The 20,526-nt window shown below is 48.2% G+C and overlaps 1 protein-coding gene across 1 annotated transcript in view; it reads right to left on the bottom strand.

The window, feature by feature from the left end:
- Positions 1-807: 807 nt before the first annotated feature.
- Positions 808-20,526, bottom strand: part of Xkr6 (XK related 6) — a 234,740-nt gene continuing 215,021 nt past the window's right edge. The window contains exon 3 of the mRNA XM_004848447.3: positions 808-19,253. Within this exon, the coding sequence (XP_004848504.1) occupies positions 18,289-19,253 (965 nt within the window). The 3' untranslated portion in view covers positions 808-18,288. The remainder of the gene's footprint in view (positions 19,254-20,526) is intronic.

Genomic DNA, 20,526 nt, shown 5'->3' with positions numbered 1-20,526 from the left:
GGGTACCAGCAAAGGTGCCATTTGGCACTGGGAATGGGCCGCAGGTTGGGACAGCAGCTAAGGAGGATGTAGATGACTGACAACTAAGGCGAAAGATTCTAGTTGACCCTCTAGGGATAGGTTACTCCACATAGATGACCACAAAGAAAGGAAGCAAGACACCAAACAGGGCATGTCCTTTTCTGCGTACCCCAGCTCCCTGCTGCGGGTGTATCCAGCCCCAGGATGTAGGGGCTACAAAAGCTGCAGGTGTACATCAAATCACCCAGCCCCAGGCCACATGCTTAGGGTTCTACTTAAGCCAAATTTTTTTTCTTGCCTTAAGTCAACACATCCCCCAAACATATACCGCACAAAGTAGAATCCATAAAGAAAATAGATATATCAAACCAAGAGGAAGATGAGAACAGGCTGTAAACATGTAACTGAAACACAAAATACATATCAGTTTTTCCCCTACAGAACCAAGCAGGTGTACATCGAATCATTTCAAATGAAAGCAAAGGAAACTGCTTGTTGTTGTTGTTGTTGTTAGCTCTTAAATTTAAGAAAAGAATCGCGGTAGCATGCTCACCTTGAACCAGGGGTCGGATATTGTGGTTCTTGGACAAAGGAAAAAAATCTGTGAGGGATAGGGAAACAGTTTGGAAATCTGTGAGGGATAGGGAAACAGTTTGGAAATCTGTGAGGGATAGGGAAACAGTTTGGAAATCTGAGGTGAAGGCGGGAGGGAGGAGAAAGGGAAGGATTGCATAGTTGTGAAACAGTGGCTTCTCATCAAGGTGAACAAGTGCATCTCGGATAAAATAGCATTTGATATAGTTTTTTTCTATTCATTTCTGTTTGCTGTATTTTGTTTTCTGTCCACCAGACATTTCATACACTGAGACATATATACAGTACACACACACGCACACACGCACACACACATGCTAGCGCTAAACACCTGAATTACACAGCCAACCTCTGAAAGGACTCCACACCACTAGTTCTGGCACAGTTTGGATTCACCAATACACTCTTCCTACACCTTCGCCCCACTTCCTATCAAAAGTTGTCTTTCAGATTCTTGCTTTCAGTAGCAACTAAAGAAGGGTTGGTAGTGGGGATGAAGGTGTGAAAGACAGCACCAGAAATGGTTCAATTCTCTTACTGAACTTCCGTGGCAATGCCCCACATTCTGGGTGGGAGAGGGGGTCATTATTCTTTAAGAGATGAGAGATAAAACAACTGTCTTTTAAAAAAGTTTTCTTGAGGTAAACATTCTATGTTAACACCCCAGCGGAGACCATTTTTACAGTGCTGTTGAGAAACCTTCAAATAAGGAAGAAAACCACCAATGTGTGACAGCAATGCTTAGAACATGAAAAATCACATCTCCATTGTAACATTCCCATCGTCTCTCATTCAGCCTAGTCCTTCTGGTAACACTCAGAACAGAACAGAAATGTCAGTAATGTCAGGAATCTCTCTGTGCATCACCATCCAATCCCCACCATGAACCTCTCTCGCACACATACTAAAAGTTGTGAACCAAGTGAAAATTAAAACCAAAGATGAGCACTGTACATTTTCCCATTCTTTCTATCTACCTCAAGCACACATAAATATATATATATCATATATATAATATATGGTAATTTACATTAATATATGAAATAGCAAAGGTCTTTTAGTTACATTTTCTAGAGAATCTCAGCCTCTTATCTTTATTTTCTATTCTCTCTCATTTTTTGGATAAACAATTGGCTATAACAATCTATAGTAAGGCTTCACAGAAAGAATTCTGCATGTTTTGTTTTTCTCTAAGAACCAAAGTATATAAAATGAGGTTTGATTCTAGCACCTTATACAGTATTAGTGATGTTGTTCCCTTGGGAGAAATTAGCACTACCCAACATCCTAAGTGAATCTCAACCAGTTATACAATATTCCAAGGTATTGCCAAAGGAAGGACACAAAACGTAGTAGAGATGGAGGAAGAAAGAGGAACAAAGCAAAACACCAAGATTAAAATCTTAGCAACATACAAACAAAATCTCAAAAACACGTCAAGTTGCTGTCTCCAGATTAATAATGATGTAATGATTTTGTGTCCTTGATTAATCCTTTTAAGTTACCCTTCCCCTTGATGTAAGGAAGGAGTATGATACCTACTTTGGATGGGGAAACAGTCTGGAAAACTTATGCAGATCACAGAGGAAACCAAGTCCAGAAACACAGTCAGGAATGCCTGAACTCTGGCCCCTTACTCCCAGACTGTTCCTCCCAACTTTGAGTGGTGAATTGAGATTTTGGAAAAGCAGCTTATTGGTCACAGGCAGGGAAGCCAAATGAACAAAGAATTTTTTAAAAATATCAGCACCAAAGGAAGTTGAAAAGAAGCTGCTCTTTGCTCCCTTATCAAACACTCATGTGATGGAGACAGCAACTTTCACAAGAAAGGAGAACGCTCTTGTCACAGGAGAAAAACCCATCTCATCCGTCACTGTCCTTCCCCAACGTCATTCTTCCAAGAGATCCATTAGTTCCAGCTGAGTAGTAGTATTTTTTGCAGAGGATTGATCAACTCCCAACCAAAGCTGCATCAGAACCTCAATTATATAATCATATAACTATAGTGACATGTCAGTATCTATATACGTATACATTAAAGTCTTTTACCGCACTGGCACATAATACCAAGGGAAGTACTGGCATTGCTGCTTGCTGCAAGTGGCTGCCTTGAGTGGAGTGAATGACAAACAAGCACCACGAGAAAAGGCACCACAAGGTTTCGAGAAGTTAAATTATTTGTTGTCACCACCCTGACCTGCCATGACCTTCTGTCACTACCTGACCACCCTGACTTTCTGTTTCCTACCCTGGTGTGGGGTAGGGGGGGAAGACAGAAAAGTTCTTCATCCTCAGGAAAGACCCTGGAGCCATTGATTCAAAATATCTCAGCCCATGTGCATTTGTCTACTCCAACACAATAGAGAGAGAGGTGAAAAAGAGCCTGACACTGTTTTTTTCAATGCAACTGTCTTTTTTGGCTAAGAGAAAAGGAAAAATATTTCAGCCTTTAGAAAGTAATGAGGAGCCTCAGACTCTGGAAACAAAGATTTCCTAAAGACGAAAAATCTCATGCTAAGAAAAATCTATATAGAATTGTGTTTTTCTAACATAACTTGGCTGTGATGCATTAAGAAAGAAAAAAGAAAGAGGGAACAGGAAGGAAGGAAGAAAAAGAAAGAGAAAGAAAGGAAGGAAGGAAGGAAGGAAGGAAGAAAGAAAGAAAGAAAGAAAGAAAGAAAGAAAGAAAATTACATCCATAGGCAGAGTTTGCGACAAATAGAACCAGTTCTAGATTAATGAGGACGGACAGATGCCCCTGTCTGTCCACATAGCCTTGAACCATACAGGTTGACTTAGAATCAGTTCTACTCCATCCACAGAGTCTAGCCAAGAAATGGAAGCCATTGGCCACCTGGAGCACCAAAATTCTGTGTGCCACTGTCCAACTGGGAAAGGATTGCAAGCTGATGAAATGGCATTGAAGCTATCATTAGAGCCTTTGCCAGCCTTGAAATATCCACACCTCTGTTCCTCCAGGTGAGAGCCATGCTACATCTGCCAATGGGAATCCTGTCTTTCCTGCAGGAAAGTCTCTGGGCACAGAGGGGGAACAGGGTCCCCCCACCAGCCATTGTCCCTGCCTGGCTCTATGTCTGGGCTGGGAAAGGGAAGTCCACTGGCCATGCTGGTGTGACCTGCAGGCTCCCAGGATGTGCCTTCCACTTCCAAGCCCATGGAGACAAGACACGGAGACCTGTGACCAGGATCAAGATGGTTCCCCGCACAGGGACCACTCTTCCCAAACTCAAGCATGAAGGACCCTAGTTAGCAAAACAGACTCCATATTGCTGCTTGACCCACCTGCCTGCCCTTTAGGTGAACTCAGAAGGAAGAAGCTTAGAAACCTCCTCCCCTTAGACAGTCTCTTTAGAAACCACAATTAATCAACTATTGTTTTACAAATGTTCTAACCGCAGGACATTCTGCTTCCTTACCTTTCGCTTGCTTTGCTAGTTCTACCCCCATAGGGAGGCCTAAAAACTGTTGGCCTCCAAGGTGTATAAAACATGTTTGTCTCCCCCCAGTCGGGGCTCGAGTCCAATGCTCAGCTCGGGTCCCAGCTGGTAATAAATTCCTGTGTGGACTTAATATCGGTCTCTGGTTGATTCTCTCTCGCTGGGTCTAACAAAGCCGACATATCTCCTGAAGACAGGAGGAAGCTGCTGCTGGTGGTCTTCGAAATACATCATTTAAATGAAATTCTAGCTTTCCTTCTGGTTCTTTGAGCTGGGCTTTCTGGTTTTAATGGTTTCCAAATTCAGAGTTTTGTTTGTACCAAAAGTGATCACCCCATTTAAGAAAGATAATAATAATCAAATAAATAATGTGTACTATCTTCCAACATTCCAAAGTGTTTACCTAAGCCTACTTCAAGGGCAGGGACAGCAGAGGCAAACAAAAGACTTCTGTCCAAGCAGTCCTTCAGTCTCAAAGGGCTTCCTCTAGCACCTTCCTGGGACAGAGAAAAGCCACCAGTCCCCCTTTCCCGGGGCCTCCTCGTATGCTCTCTGCCACCGACTGCTTTCCATCCCAACAGTCCTGGTTGTTTGGGAGTCTCTGCCTTAGGCGCTGGAGGGGAGTGGTCTCTGCTTAATTCTTCCTTTCTGGGGTTTCCAGAACCTCCTTCTGGACAGGACATTTACACCCCTGGCCTCAGGCCCTGCCCTCCTCCAACCTGGGACCACAGCAAGTGGAGTCTCAAGGGGAAGCGCAGCTCCATGCTGCTGCTGGCCACCAGAGATGGGAGAAAGGGAGGGAACCCCAGTCTCACTGGGGGAGACTGGTGGAAGGTGGAATCTGTGGCCCAGGGGATGAGAAGCAGGGACAGGCTCAGCTCCATGCTGCCTCCGCCCATAGCCTCATGCTCAAGATCATGCGCTCCCCCCGGGGCCCTGCAGCATTTTCCTGGGCCTTTGTGCCATCACCGTTTGCCATGTACTAGGCAGTCATGCACTATCTGAGTCATGACCACTGGAGTATTTTAGAACTGGAAAGAATATTTTGGACATGAGGACATTGATGATTAGAAAAGCCAAATAACTGCCTCATGGCCACAGAGTTCCGATTTAATGATTTCCTACTGGGAGTCTTTCTGCTACCCCATTATGCCAGGCTCAGATTTCCTTTCCAGACTTTACAACATCTTTTGGATTGTCCTTTGATATTTCCCCTCCCTCTTGTTTGATCCGTGGGCAAGGACTACGGTTGGCATACAACAGATGTTCAGTTAAATTACATTCGGAGAACCGGGGTTTCTTTCTCCCTCCAAAGGTGCATGTTAGTTACATCACCCCCACTGCACTAGGGGCCCTGGCCTTGCCCAGAGAGCACCAACCATCACCTGTGTGGCTTTGTCATGATACACAGCCAGGTGACTACCCAGGCCTCTCGGGTATGCTAACCTGGCCCTGAGAGAGGGGCCGTCACGGACTCACTGGAGTTCCCCCAGGTGAGGAATTTGACTAACAGCAGGTAGCCATGAACCTGTCCCTTTGAGAAGCTCAGCCTGTACACTTTGTTCTCAGCCTGTAGTTTGCGGAAGATTATTTCAGCACCCTCAAGAGCAGAAGTGAGCCAGGTCTGAGCTTTGGAAGGTGCACGCTATCCACCCGGTTCTTCCCAGGATGTAATTACATCAATGCAGGAAATGGAGAAGAGAATGCTGGCTGCACACATGGGTTTACTTCTATGCAAAGTTGCTGCCCTATGGTATCAGGAATGCAGGGGCCTGGCCACCAGCCTCAGCTCCTAACAGCCAAGTTCTCCCACTTTGCCTTTAGGGATCCACTTGCCCAATCACTTCCTTTGGGGTGGGATGGGGAGTTTGGAATCTAAAAATCAATGATGTTTAAGGCCCTGCTCCCTAGAAAGCCAAGAATACAAGTTTCTCAGGCAGCTGAGGCTCCGTGGACAGGAACGACTGGAAATTGTGTTAGCCCTTTAGGGAAAATTACAAATTATATGCACTCATGGCTCTAAATTACCTGAGAAGTTCAGGAAATGGGAAGCCTATTCCAGCACCTTCACGGGACAGAGAAAAGCCACTTGTCCCTGTTTCCCAGGGCCTCCATGAAGAGTCTACTAGATGCGTCATCAGCCTTAGTGGGTTACCCTGAAGAAGGAAGACTGGGAGAAGAGCATCGAAGAAAAACTAAAATGCGAGAGGAGGTCCCTGAAACCCGGTTCTGAAGACAGAGACCAGATTCCAGTCTTCTGAGACCTGCAGACTGCAAAGGGCCTGAGAGCCATGGGCTCAGGAGAAGCCACAGTGCCTCATGCATGGGGTGGAGTCAGTGGGGCCAGAGCACTGCCACACCATGCCACGCCAGCTGGCAGCCAGGCTCAGGCTGCAAAACCCTGGGGCGCTCGGCACTCAGCAAACTACAGAGACAGCCCGAGACACCAGGAGATGTTGATGAGGTCGCAGAGAATATTTTCTCCTTCTCCTCTTCCCCTCTCACTCCACTCCTCTCTCCTCTCCTCTCCTCCTCTTTCCCTTCCTTCCTTCCACTTAAATATTTTTTTGTGTGTAACAAACCTGTCAGGTTTTTTTTTACTAGTGAAAGGCTGAAGCCACACAGGAAGCCCGGGCTGCCCCACTGGCCCATGACTGCTCTCTCATCTTCCTTCATCCCACCTCCTGATTTCTCTCCTTGGATTCCATGGAGAAGCCTCTCTGTGACACCAGCAGAAAAGTGGGTCTCTTGAACACATGCTCTCACCAGAAAGGCCCCGCAGGGGGAAGAGAATGGAAACATTGCACACCAGGGTTTGGGCCTGGGGACAAAGGGACCTAAGAATGTGTCCAGGGCCAGAAGTTGGACTGTGCGTAGATGTCCTTAGGGAAAGCAGAGTCAATGGCTGCCTGCATGGCTCTGGGGCTGGGATGGCACAGCTGGGATGAGGCAAGGGAGGAAAGGTGATGGGGTGATGGCTGGTCCCGGCATGACAGTGCACACCAGCTGGCCCCAAGGCCACAAGGCCACACCGCCAGGTTTCCAGAAATACAGACCACACATGAGTGACAGATCAGAAGAGCCCCGGAGGCTCTTCTGGGGGACTGGGGCTAGAAAGGTGTCTAGGGGTCCTGGACAGACCCTGTGGACTTTGCCACCAGGCCTCCCAGGTGGCGGGGGAGTCTTAGCAAGCACCTGCCGGATCTGAGCTGTCCTTGAACATGGACCGCAGGACTGAAGATGGCCGCCTTGGTTCTTCCAGCTAGAGCAGGAGCTCGGGAAGGAAAGGCTGGTGGCTCAGAACACTGCCTCATGGGTGCCTTCTCCCTCCCAGAAGCACGTGCTCTCCCCTTCCGAGGAAGGATTCTTCCAGTGCGCCCAACATCCTGTTGCCTCACTTGTGCTCGTTTCGTGGCCGGGACAGAAGGGGACTAGAGTGGTTTTTCACTGCAAATGTACCTGTGCTTTTTCTGAAGCTGTCAGAAAGACCAAGGTTTGTCGTCCTAGCAGGAGAAGTTGTGGCTCTGCTGGAACTAGCCGCCCCCAACGCCCCCAGCAAGTGCCTGAAATGTTTCCCACCTATCAGAGTTGCTAGGAGGACTTTGCATCTAGGCAGGGGAGTCCCTGCCCCTGAGTCCTCAAGGTCTAGCCCAGCTTCACCTGCATATATTGATCCTGCAGGTCAGCTATGCATGCAGTTCATGGTCCAAGACCTTGGTGGCCAAAGAATATCCAACATCCACCAGGATCAGAGCTGTGGCAGACAAGCTCCAAGCTCCATCACCTGTGTTTGTTTTCTTTCCCTACTTTGGTGACTGTCCTGCTAACTGGCCAGGTCTACTTGTGTGATCAGCATTGTGCAAAACAGGGAGCTGTCTAGGAAGCTGTTTCCTGGAACACCCATGTCGGGCTGCAGACCTACTAGGAATGTTGGTCACAACTAGAGAGTCTCTCAAAGTCCAGTACAGAGACGAGGGTGTTGACCAGCCAGGGGTTTCTTTAAGACCCTGTGCCCTCAAGAAAGGAAACCATTCATCTAGGTCAGGTCTACTCTAAGTCTACCAGGAGCTTTAAATATCAGAATATTCTTTCCCTTGAAGCTTTCAAGACCTTTAGGAGAAAAGACACACACATATGTATACATACACATATACATATCCAGGATTGCCACATGTATGTATCTCAGTGTGATCAATAAGCACAGAATATGGTTACCCTCTCATCGCTCCCTGGCTTCTGCATAGTTCGTAACAATTTCACAATCTCAATCACCTCCTAGCTGAGGAGGTTTTCAGTGTGCCTGCTCTCTCCTTCTGTTCCCTCCTTGGGCAACTCATAGTAAGTATAAATCCAAACAGGGAGAAAGCCATCAAGCAGGAGCAGGTCCACAGCACAGTGGTTGACAGTGTGGCAGAGGGCATCTGTGGTTGTTATTTTTATGAGATAATGCCCCAGATAGCCCAGGAGCTGTGAAAACTGTACATTTTCTGTCATGGCCCACATTGGCTTCACAGGCTATGAGTGTCCCGACTGCATTCCAAACACTGTCTGTCCCTCTCTCCTATCCTCCACCTTCATGAAATCGCCACCAGGGACCCAGTGCCAGACCTTTTAAAGGCACATGGATTTTAACAAAAGGAAGAGACAGCTCCTGTTCTTGACTTCTGGCAGACTGGACCAATGGCAGTACTGGGGATGGCGTGATGCATCGGGCAGAAGCATGCAGCAATAGTGGTGCCAAGGCAAGTGGAAGGCTGTAGGAGCCAGGGGAAGCAAAGAGCCTGGACGTGCAGACGAGGCCTTGTGGAATCAACAAATCAACACCAAAGCTGGGAGCTGTTGGTCGGCATGGGTTACAGAAGGGAAGAGACTTGGCTGAGAAACTCAGAATGAGCCAGGGCAAGATGGCAGCTCCAGAGGTGAAGCCACCCCTTCCTCAGGCTCCAGGTAGAAAGGGAAAGGATGTGAAGGCTCAGCGCTGCCTTGGGTACCTAAGGGAACTCACTGCGACCTCCCCAGTCCTTTATCCAAGACAGAGAGGACCACTATGGACATCTGAGACCCCATCCCTTCTTACAAAAAGGATTTGTTTTTCAAACCAAAATACCTTCCTTTTCTCTTTGTCCTTTCTACCCTCTGAAAGGAAAATTATTTCTCTTCTACCACACCAAGGAAGCTCCCACTGCGTTCTGAGGATTTCTAGGGACTCTTGATCACTGAAAAGACCATTCCCATAGCTAAAAGCCTCAGGGAGCACCCTGAGGAAGCTTCAGTGTGGGGCTGGAATCTGCACCTGTTCAGCTCAATAGAGGGTTTGGCTCTTTGCAGAATTGAGTGAATCCCTGGCTCAGCACTCTCCAAGCAATCAGAGATTCTCTGTGTTTTAGAACACGTTAGAATCCAGACTTGGTTCACTGTGTTTAGAAAGGGAAGAACTTTCTGCAGATGGAAAAACAAACAAGAAATAGTTTAAAAGGCTTTGTGTTATGTGAGGCAGCTAAGCAATTGAAAATGATCCCCTCCTCCCCGAAAGACATCTCATGTTTTAATCTGTTTTCTAGTAAAGACCCATGTCTTTGGAAGCCAAGCCTTTCCAGCAAACAGCGTACCAGACTTTCCTAGGAAACGAACAAACCAGAAAGTGCCCACTCTACCAGGACAGCAGAAGCAAATCATTCTCTGGGTCTAAAGAGAGGAGATGAAGGCTGCAGTCACAATAAGTTGAGCACAGGAGGGACAGTTGAGATAATAGAACCAAATGTGCTCAGCACTGGGAGCACTCACTGCCACGTGCCTTCATCTCCCCTCGAAGGGAATACAGTGAGCCACGTTTGCTTCTCAGAAGGGCATTCTCTGATGGGCGCCACGGGACTTACAGCCCTTCCTTCTTGCTTGCCCAGATACTCAGGCAGGAAAGGAGAGTAGCTTCGCTGGGCAGAAAGTCAGAGTTCACCTTTCTTGCCCTCAGCTGAGATAACACTGCTATTCTGCCCTCTTATCTCTTTAAAATATTCTTAACCTAAAAAGAACAGAGGTGGAGCTCATGTCTTTTCCTCCACTGCACCAAGCATGGTGCCTTGCACGTAGTAGGTGCTTGCTTAGTGTTCAAAAGGATTTTAAATAGAAGCAAAGTGATAACCATAACACTTTGATCCTTCAAGCGCTTTACCAGACATTAATTACTTTATCCTCACAACATCCCTGTGAGGTAGGTAAGCAATATTCTTATTTCACAAGAAGAGAAATTGGCCCCAGAGTGACTGAACCTAGGTAGGTCTGTGGAAAGACAGAGTCCTACATTTTTTGTTTCCAGATACATGATCTGTCCATAAGACCATGCCTCTCTTTTCTTTAGGCACTTTCTCTGATACTTTTGTTTACAAAAAAATGCTGAAATACGTCACTCTGTAAAATCAATTTCCTCTATTTGAAAAAAATATGCTTTGCCCTTTCTGCTTCAGAGAGTCAGGAAGGACTGACTAGCTGGTTGCCGATGCTTTGCTTCCACATACTCACTCTCCTCTTCCTTTCACCTTTCCTATAGTCTACCAAGGCATCCGGTTCCCTGGAGGTCCACACGGAACCCATCCTCAAAGTTCTCCTTCCCGAGTGCCACACAATCCATTCACCAGTCCAAAGGGTGCTGGTGGACTCAGAAGTGGGTCTGGGGTCTTGTGCATGCCTTCCTTTTGGTAATCATCAGAAATATTTTCTGGAAACAAATAACCCTGGCAGATTTTGGCCTAGTCACAGAACAATCAGACACAAAATCCAACAGAAGTCATCACTGATTTCCAGGCAGTGACCTGGACCCTCGTGCCATCACAGCAGTATTCACCTTGGGGAGCAGGGTCAGGGCAGGTGGGACGGAGTTTGGGCTCCACTGTCAAGGGCGAGAGGTTTGGGGGCAGCAACCGAGACCTGCCCTTGGAAGCACTCTGTTCCTCATGACAGTTCTTTCTTTCCCTTTCTTTTTTGCTAAGAATTTCTAGATCAGACATACCTGTCAGGGCCAGATTGACTGATCCATAACAGTTGAAGCTTCTATAATTCTCCTTTCCAGTTCTCAGAGCCAATCGCAAATCAGTGTCCCAGCTGGGAGGCTTGAGTGCTAGTGTCCTCCCTGGTTCCCACCTGCCCTCACTCTGGGTTGGGTCCCAAGAATACATAAAGTCCTTTAGGATAGGTCTGGTTTCTTGCTCAAAGTGTAGCTTGGTCCTTGAAATGATAACAGTCAAACCATAATAAAAAGGAAAAAAAAAAAGGAAAGAAAAAGAAATTCAACTTAGTTTTTCCAATTCAAATGATGCGGAAAAAAAATACCCTGATTTAGAAAAAGAAAATTTGTGATAGTCCCCACCCCAGCCTTGTTTATCTCTGAATCTCTGCCTCCAGGCATCAGTAAAAGCACACCGGGGAGGGATGAAGACCACCATGGGGACCCACATATTTGGTGACTGGGACAACTGAAAAGCAAATTTTGTTTTCGGTATTCTGCAGAGGGGAAAGAGAAGGTGAGTCCTTTGGATGAGGTGAGCCTCAGGGTTTAGAACAAGGTGAGAGATACTTTCTGAAGAGCTTTCTGCCACCTTTCAAACAACCTCCACGCACTCACGTACCTCCCTTCTCTGTCTGCCCAAAGTTCAGTGGATATCGGTTTTCAGATTGACATTCCCATAATTGGTCCTTTAGGACAAATTAACATCAAGAGATTTGGTTTAAGAATTACAAGTGGTCAGTTTGAGCCAGGTGACCAGGGTCACCTGACCAGGGTACCATTGAACTGGGTTCACAGTGCTGTGAATGTCTAAGGACTCCAGGGATGTGAGTCTTCTCCCTGTCCATGTGTCCTTCCTGCTCATCCTGGGGGCTTCTGGGTGCCAGTGTTCCTGGAAATCTCCCTCCTTCCATGGTTTTATTTCCCAAGGAATGAGGCTGCCCCTCTTCCTCCCACCATACCTTCGCTACAGGCAACATCGAATCCTCACAACATCCCTGAGCAGGAGGGAGAGCAGAAGTTGGCCCTCTCCCTCTTCACTTTACAGATGGAGAAACCAAGGCACCGAGAGGTGAAGTGAGTTATCCACAGTCACAGTGGGGCCCCTGAATCAGCCTGTGGCATTTCCTGATCTTTCCCGATCTTTCTGGGCCTAAGAAGAGCGCCTACGAGGTGGGCAGCTGGAGCAAATCCTCAAGCCCCCTCTAGCGGAGAACCCGGGAGCTGCACTGCAGATGAGCCGAGGAGTTCATTGAACTGGTGAGCGCGTCTGTGTCCGCCATGACACATGGCCTAGGTTTGCTATGGACAGTTCACACAGTTACCAATTGTCACTAGACCAAAGGGAAATAATAAATATCTTTGTCTTCCTTGGTTTGAGGTTGACTTTTTAGGAGTAGTGTACCCTGGAGGCAGGAGCATAGTTACTGCCTGACTTCAGTTTGGGCCAGGATCTTGGGATTACTATTAGGAGTGGGTGGGCCAAGGCAAGGTCTCCTACAGGACCTGCACATTGTCCTGCATGCAACAGGGCAGCCCAGGGCAGTGTCCCTAGGTCCTGCCTGCTCATGTCCACTGTGGTCTGGTCGTAAGTGTCGGCCTGGTGAAGGGGAACCTCCTGCCGCACTCCGTCTGCTGCCCTCAGGAGCTGTCATTAACAGCACTCACGACCTTTGGCTCCAGTATGGCTCAGCAGTGTGCTGCCAACCACTGCAAGGAAAGGCACAGGGAGCAAGAAGAAGCAGATGGTGCCTGGGGGAGAGGAATAAGGCAGACAGAACCAGGCGGGCAGAGGAAAAAAGCTGTAGCTGGATCAAGGCAGTGTGTCTGATATTTGGCCAATAGCACAAGATGCAGCGTTTGGAGCCGGAAAAGAAACCTTTAAAGCAGCTGAAGATGGGGGAGCAGGAGGTGTGCATTGCCACTGCAAGAATTCAAAATAAACGACATCCTTTTCCCCAGAGAGGGGCTTAGGAACACATCTCTGAGAGGGCAGTGTTGCCATGTTATGTCTTGACATTGGGTTGGGCACACACTGATTTAGGATGCACAGGGACAGGCTTCTTACAAGCTTATGGCACTGAAACTGTAGATGGGCTGGCCTCTGGGATACCCACATTCCCGAAGCTGGGCTGTGGGTGAGAATGGAATGTTGCTTCTGTGACAGTGGCCAGACTGGGATGAGGACAAAATGACACAAACTTGGACCTGGACCTTCAGGAAAGGAGTTCCTTGTGCCATGCTATGTGAGGAGGGCCATCATCCTTGAGGACATGTTGGAGAATAAAGCAATGAAATCCCTATAAGCACGGCTGGCCCGGCTCCTCCCCTTCACTAGCACATGGTCTTTCCCAGGGCTCCCCTAAGCACTTCCGGTCTACTCTGCAAAGTTCCCTGTCTATACCAAGAATGTCACTTGGATCTAGGTGAAGTCACAATGATCTTTCTTCCCTTTACATTCTCTAAATTTAAGTCCCATTCCCTCCAATCAAATCTGATCATGTTATTACAATATTTCCTTAATGGAACAGGAAACACCACTCTAGGGGGGACCAGACAGATGTCAGCTGACTGTCACCAGCTCAACCCTCCAAAAAGCAGGGATGGGCAGGTGTGGAAGCTTTGGAGTGCACCCCAGTCTAGCTTTCTCTTAGGCCTCGCACCTGCACGCTGCTATCTCCTGGCTCCATTCCTAGTTAAGGGGCAGAGCACATTGTGCTCAGGTCCAGCCACAGGAGCGGAGCAGCAGAGACAGGGAAGAGGAAGGTGTGAGGTCTCCAGCAGGAGCACAGACACCCGAGGGAGTTCAGATGGATACAAGGAAGTGGGGCTGTGGCTCTACCTGAGCTTCTCCAAATGAGGCCAGCACCAGACACCTTTCTTCTGTCCTTATGACCAGGTGGAGGGAGAATGGAGAAAACGACTTAATTTGGCTGGCTTGTAGTGGCACAGGGGCCGGTGCCCGTGGTGTGAGATGGCACACAGCCAGTGGAATCACCCTCGTGGCCAGACAGGTTCTGCTCTCTTTCAGCCTCTGTGGGACTCAATGAGAGGCCGCAGGGACCACAGAGTGCTGGGTGATTCTGTGCCTGGGTAGTGGTGGGGTCCCCTGGGGCCATAGGGAAATGCTGTCTCCCTTGATTGTGGCTGTTTCATGGTATGGCACTGCAGCCAGGAGAGACTGGGTCTATTCCACTTTGGCCCCTGATTGTCTTGGGGTATGTGTTCTCCATGGGATCCTTGGCTCCCAGCTTGCTGAGACAAGTGTGACTCTAGAGTCCAAGGTAGCACCTTCCAGAGAGAGTGGACAAATGTTCGGGATATGAAAAACTTTGGAGCAGGTGAAGTCAGTATCACTGATGCAGTGAATTGAAAGCCACTTATCTCCCCTCATCGTGGCCTTAAGAGACACGAAGCCTCCTGTCTCAGGCTGTGACCGTGAGCTCAGCAACATTGCCCCAAAGACGCCTGAGCAGGCTGAGGCTTCCTTACATGGAGAGGCCGATAGAGGCAGCGAGACCTACCGAGCACAGTGACAGAGTTTTCAGAACTGTTGCTAACAAGAGCAGTCCCGTTATGGTGAAAGACCCTGCTCCTTAGAATAGAAAGAAGAGCCAATGCCCTGTGGGCTTAAATGACATGTGGAACGGGGGAAGATTCAGTGGGGGCCATGAGGAACAGAGAAGCAAGTTTATTTTATTCTACGGCTTCTGGTGCCGATGGCCTCATCTCCTACCAGAGCCAAGTGCCTGGATTATTATTTGTCATCAAGGTGTCCTGGGAAAGAAATGGGCCCAGAGATGTCTTTTTTAAAATGCTGTAGGCCATCCACCAGGAAGCAGCTGGGACAGAGTGGCCTGGCACCTTGCTGGCCCATAAACAGGAGGTTATCAGGAGCCCAAGCAAATGGCAGGTCCCCAGGGGATGAGGCCATCATATCATATAGGTGCAGTGGCCAAGGAGGATCTGGATGTTCAGGACCCGAGTCATCTGGAGGCGGGGACAGACTTCCCCAGTGGATTTCTGCAGTGACACCAGGGCCATCTACCTACCAGCAAGGGGAGTGGATGCCTGGGGCAAATGGAGAGGGTGTTTCCTGGTGACTAGAAAAGCAGGGACTGCTAGAAGATGAGGAGCAAGTGACAACAGGGGACATCTGTCTGGTCACAGTGCTTGTCTCCCTCTCTCCCTTCTCTGCGGCTCACCTTCCTTCCCTTTCCTGTCTCTCAGCAAAACCGTTTTCCCAGCAGGTATGAACAGGTGCAGGGGCTCACCTGCACCGTGGGGACAGGTGCCAGTGCCATGGAAGAGTGGGGAAGCAGGGTGGAAAGGAGAAATGTGTCTCAGCCCCGGCTCCCAGAGCCGTGTCCAATAGCCACTGAACTCAAGGCCTCCTGCGCTGCCCTGTGGCCTCCTCCTCCATCCCTGTGGCTACTGCCTCCCTGAGCTGGGAGCCGTCCGCCAACTCTTGGTGCTCGAGGTCAACACCTGAAGTTCTCTTTCTAGGTCTTGTGTAAATGTGAACACGCACACACACATGTGCACTAAATGTGGAGCAGTGAGAGAGCTGGCAAATGAAAACCCATGATGGGGTACAAATGAGAAGGAAATATATCTAAGCACAGACAAGAAAGCAGAGGTCCCAAGGGGGCACGTTGGGGACGGCTTCAAGGGAGCGGTTCCAGGGACACACAGAGCCCCCGACCTGGGGCAGACAAGAGCGGGGACCTCAGCCAGCCTGAGGGGTGGCCCCTCACCACCTCACCTTCCCCAGCCTCAGCAGAGTACACAGCAGAGTTTGAAAGCAGGGTCCTCAGCTGGTGGCATTGGGACCAGGGGACACCCGTAGGGAAGCGCCTCAGCTGCAGGAAGCTGGGTGTGGCTGGCCGTGGCTGGCCGGCCTGTCCCCTGGCTGCACCTGGGTAGCCCAGCTGGCCTTCACCACAGGCCCGGGTGTGCTCTGTTCCATCCTGCTTCCTAGGGAGGGGACCCGGAGGACCCCAGGGGATGCTGTCAGAGAGGGGGCCAGGAAGCACTGCAAAGTTGCGAGATAATTCAGGTAAGCAAGGAGATTGGAACAAAGGAAACAAACATTTGTTTTACAACTGATTTTTTAAATTTTTAGATAAACAATGAAGGAGATGAGAAGGAGAAGCCTCTTTGAATAATAACTTTCGAAAAAACAGCTCCACAAACATAAAAAAAAATTCCTCAGTGGAACAGCTTTTCCAGAATAGTTCAATGTGAGGCCTTGCACCCTACACAATTGTATCTGGAATTTTCTTTTAAAAAATTGCAACTACACACAACAAAGACCAATAGTATTTACTTTAAAATATTGTGTGTGTATATATATACTTATATTTATATATATATATATATCGTCTTTTGTGGAGATATTTTTCTTTTTTTATGTTTTTTTTCTTTTCCTTTTTTTTTTTGTGCCCAAGTAGAGATACAGTGGTATTGTGATGGTACCGCAGAACTTAGAAATAGTCCTGAAAGGAACAATACTCCAAAAAATAAAAAGTTGACAAATGGTTGAACACATTTGCAACACCTCCAGATATTCAACTTGGTACAATGAGAAAATCAATAGCAGAATCAAGTCCTCACCCACGCCACGTGGCCTCGCAGACCTGTGTCTGCTGCTGGTGGACACCTGCTCTCTGGGGAGGGGCCTCGTGCGGGCACCCCGAAACCCCCACCCCACCCGGGCCCTGGCGCTGGCCCTCCAGAGAGCCACGACAGCGCCTGCCTCCTAGCAATTTTGTGTATTTCTGGCAAGACCTTGCAGCAGGAACACACACACATATACACGTGCACTGTGGGCACACACACACGCATACACACACACATATACACTGCACACACAAATTTCCCACTCAACCCAGATGCACCAGGTGAGCTGAATGACTTTCAGCCAACCACAATGACAGAAGCACCAAACAGTCTTTGAAATGGGTCAGTTATTAGAATTTGACTTTTTATATATATAGATATATATATTCTAGTTTTCCTCTTTGTGTTATGTTTTCTTTTTTTTCTTAAAAAAAAGCACAAATGAAAAATGAATAATTCTTTCCAGATCAATTTAAGGCTTCCCACCAAATGGAAACAAGAGGCCTTACACACTAGCATATGTGATAGATGCATACCGTTGTCAGCCTTAAAATGACGGAAGAGATCTTTGCCGGTCACGGATTAAGTATTGTGCCTTTAAATTGATGTCGTTCTTTTTGCTACTATGCTGAGTTTTATTATTACTGATTCTCTTTGATGGCCGATATGGAAATCTCCTTTGATTGGCTGTAGAATTTCTTGACCTTACCGAATTGTTAGGGTGGCCTTTTGTTTTGTTCTGCTTTGCTTTTCACTGAGAAACAAATGCAATTCTTGCAAGGTGAGCACTGACATGTCCCATGGTCAGCCTTCCAGCAGCCTTCGGAGCCATTTGAGATCCAAACGGCCCTTTGGCTCCTCGAAGGCTCTGCCAGTGGGGACAGGGACAGGAGAGGAGGGAGAGAAACTGAACAGAGGGAGGGGTTTTATGCCTTTGCTTTTGGTAAATTTGTTTTCTTCAATACAAATAATCAGATAGATAGGAAGAATGATTGCTTTGTATTGTATTCTGTTGGCTGTTTTGTGTTTTCATTTGTAGATTTGCTTCATTTGATTATTTAATTTTCTCTCTCCTGGTGCAAAAATCACCAGAGAGTTTTGCATGAGAAAACGTGACAGTACTTAATGAAACTCAGCACCTAAGGGCATAAGGCAGTTGCAGGTTTTTTGTTTGTTCGTTTGTGTTTGTTTGTTTTGTTTTGTGTTGTTCTTTCAATCAGCACCAATCCCATAAATGATCTACACTTGGTGTAAGGTATAAAATTTTTTTTCTTTTGGAGTGGAGACGACTCCTCCTTCTCCATCCTATGAACCATAGTGTGGGATTTTTCAATACTGTTTCTTATGTGTAAAAAACAAAAGAAAGGTTTTCTTTTTGTTTTTCCTTACAAAACATAGAGAATATCTCTGTATACATACAGTGACTGGAAAGAAAGCCTATCTGAAGGGGACGTGACTTGTTGATGTTTTTGTAGTGGTGTCGGTGGTGGTGTAGTGGTTCTGTGTACTGGGGAAAGGGAGGGTTATATTTCTTGCAAGCGGCATTGGCCGCAAACCAGACTCAAGGTCCCCTTCTCAACTTGGGTCAAGATGTTCTTAGAGTGAAGACTCGTACTGCAGCAACTCATAGAGGAGCGGCCCATCTCGATAACGAATGCCTACTGCCGTGGGGGTGACATACTGCAGGATGTTAATAGTCCTTCTCAGTCTCCTGTCCACAAAGTGAGCATCCCAAGCTGGGTACCTCTTTCTTGGCATGTCAATCTTAATGAGGGGCCCTTCTGGGTAGTAAGGACGCCCCGACGGGGTAGAGGGCCCCAGGGGTCTCACTTGGAAAACGGGCAAGCAAGTGTCAGCTGTGAGATCCTCCTGTGGTTCCGTCACGGCTCTGGTGGGCGTAACCTGGGCCCCCCGGTACCCAGGGGTCTGCGGTGCCATGGGCTCAACATCGGGGGGCAAAGGGATGCCCCAGAGCAGCTCGGCACAACAGGAGCTGGCAAAGACCTTAGCCCGAGGCCCCATGGGATGCAGCACACCATAGTATAAGAGCATCAGTGCGATCCCAGCCACAAAGCTCACAAAGACACAACACAGTGCTGGCACCGCGTAGGAGTCAGTGGTCTCCGGGTTTCTGTAAAAATACCAAAGGAACGTCAAGGCAGCATTCTCGGTTAAGACTATCGTATAATATGCAAACATTCGGTATCGAGTCCGCCCTTCCTTGACGTTAAACCAGCAGAAAATGTACACAATCCCTACCACCATGTTGAACAGGATCTCCTCCCACTTGGACATGCAGAAGTCTGTCCCACCATGGATGACCCAGAAGGCCATGGCACACCAGTGCACCACCACGAAGATCCCGAAGTAGAGCTGGAAGATGGAAGCAAAGAGGGCAAAAGAGATAACCCGGGATGAGATGGTGAAGAGGCGCCAGAAGAGGTGGATGAGGGCCCCTCTGTAGCTCATGCTCTTCTTGTCGTCCCTGGAGTCCCGCAGCAGCTTGTGATAGGAGGCTAGCACCCAAGCCAGGGACATCAGGGAAGTCACAGAGGAGACACCTGCCAGAAAGACACAAACCCACACAGTCAAAACCTTGCACATCAACCACGGGTTACAGCAGGGCTGCCGGCCGAGGAGACGCTCACACACACCTCCATCTAAAGGAAGAGGGAGAAAGAAACACAAAGTCAGGAATCGGACTTGGGCCCACAGCCACTCCCTATGCTGAAGATTTTGCACACCTTACTTTGCTTCTACAGCTCTGCCTGGAATTGCAGGAGCTCCTCAGTGGCTCGGGGGTGAAGCTGAGGCCAGTGCACTTGGCCAGGAGTGGAGAATGGGAGCCACATCTGTCTAGAAGGGATCCCTGCTGCATGTGACATATGAACTCCCTGTCACCAGCAGCCTCTGCTCTCAGTGAAGCCCAGAGAAGGGACTGCAAATTGGGAAGACCAGTGGTGAACTCCCCAGCCCACTCTTCAGAGTGCTGTAGTTGCTCTCCTTCCCTGGCCTCAGCTCACTCGAGGCCCCATGAAACCCTTTCCTGGACCTTCTTCCCTTTGGCTTCTCCCCCATCCTCATCTCCCCATCCTACCCTGACCAAGGACCTGGGATATCTCACCCACTCATCTGGCAACCTCTGTCACTCTGCTCCCTTAGCCTCTGCACATCCTCACTGCTTTCTCCAGCCAACCCCTACTCAAGTTCTCCTGGGCCTTGACTGATGCAGCTGCCTCCTCTGGTTTCCCTCTGAGTTCAGTGGCATTGGGGGCACCTGTTCCACTCACTAGCTTGGCAAGGTTCCTAAGGCCATTGCCCTCCATTTCTGCCCAGTGTACAGAGTCTGAAAATGTCTGATCCCAAGTGATACTCGAATTGCCGTTGAGCAATTTTACTTCTAACTCCACCTACCTGATACTTGTAACTAAATCAAATGGTACACCATTAATAGATACTGGACTCTCTCCATGAGCCATACCAACTCCTCTCAAACAAGTTTGCCTGTCATCCTCAGCATCTCGGGCACAGCTCCACTCAGTCAACCTGACACCTCTTTTGCGGATCCTTTTGCCTTAAATTTCAGAGCTAAATACAACTAGATATCTGAATGTCATCCCACTGGCAACCATCTCCTCCCAAAGTTTCTGTTCTCCCAGAAGACAATTCCCCTACGACACTCTTCAGTGCTGAAATAAAAATTACCCATTAGTTTTTTCTCTTAAGCAAAATTGTTGACTCTGGGAGCTCCATTCATCCAGGACCAACTGAGCAGCCCCAAATCCTCCGTGTTCCCCTTTTCTTTTCCTAGTTCTCCCTATAGTGATCCAAACC

Source organism: Heterocephalus glaber, unplaced genomic scaffold (assembly GCF_053883595.1).
Source record: "Heterocephalus glaber isolate CG9 unplaced genomic scaffold, H.glaber_assembly_v1.0 deba00001460, whole genome shotgun sequence".
Lineage (NCBI taxonomy): Eukaryota > Metazoa > Chordata > Mammalia > Rodentia > Bathyergidae > Heterocephalus > Heterocephalus glaber.
Note: the sequence above shows the minus strand (reverse complement) of the source record. Positions and strands in the feature narration are given on the sequence as shown.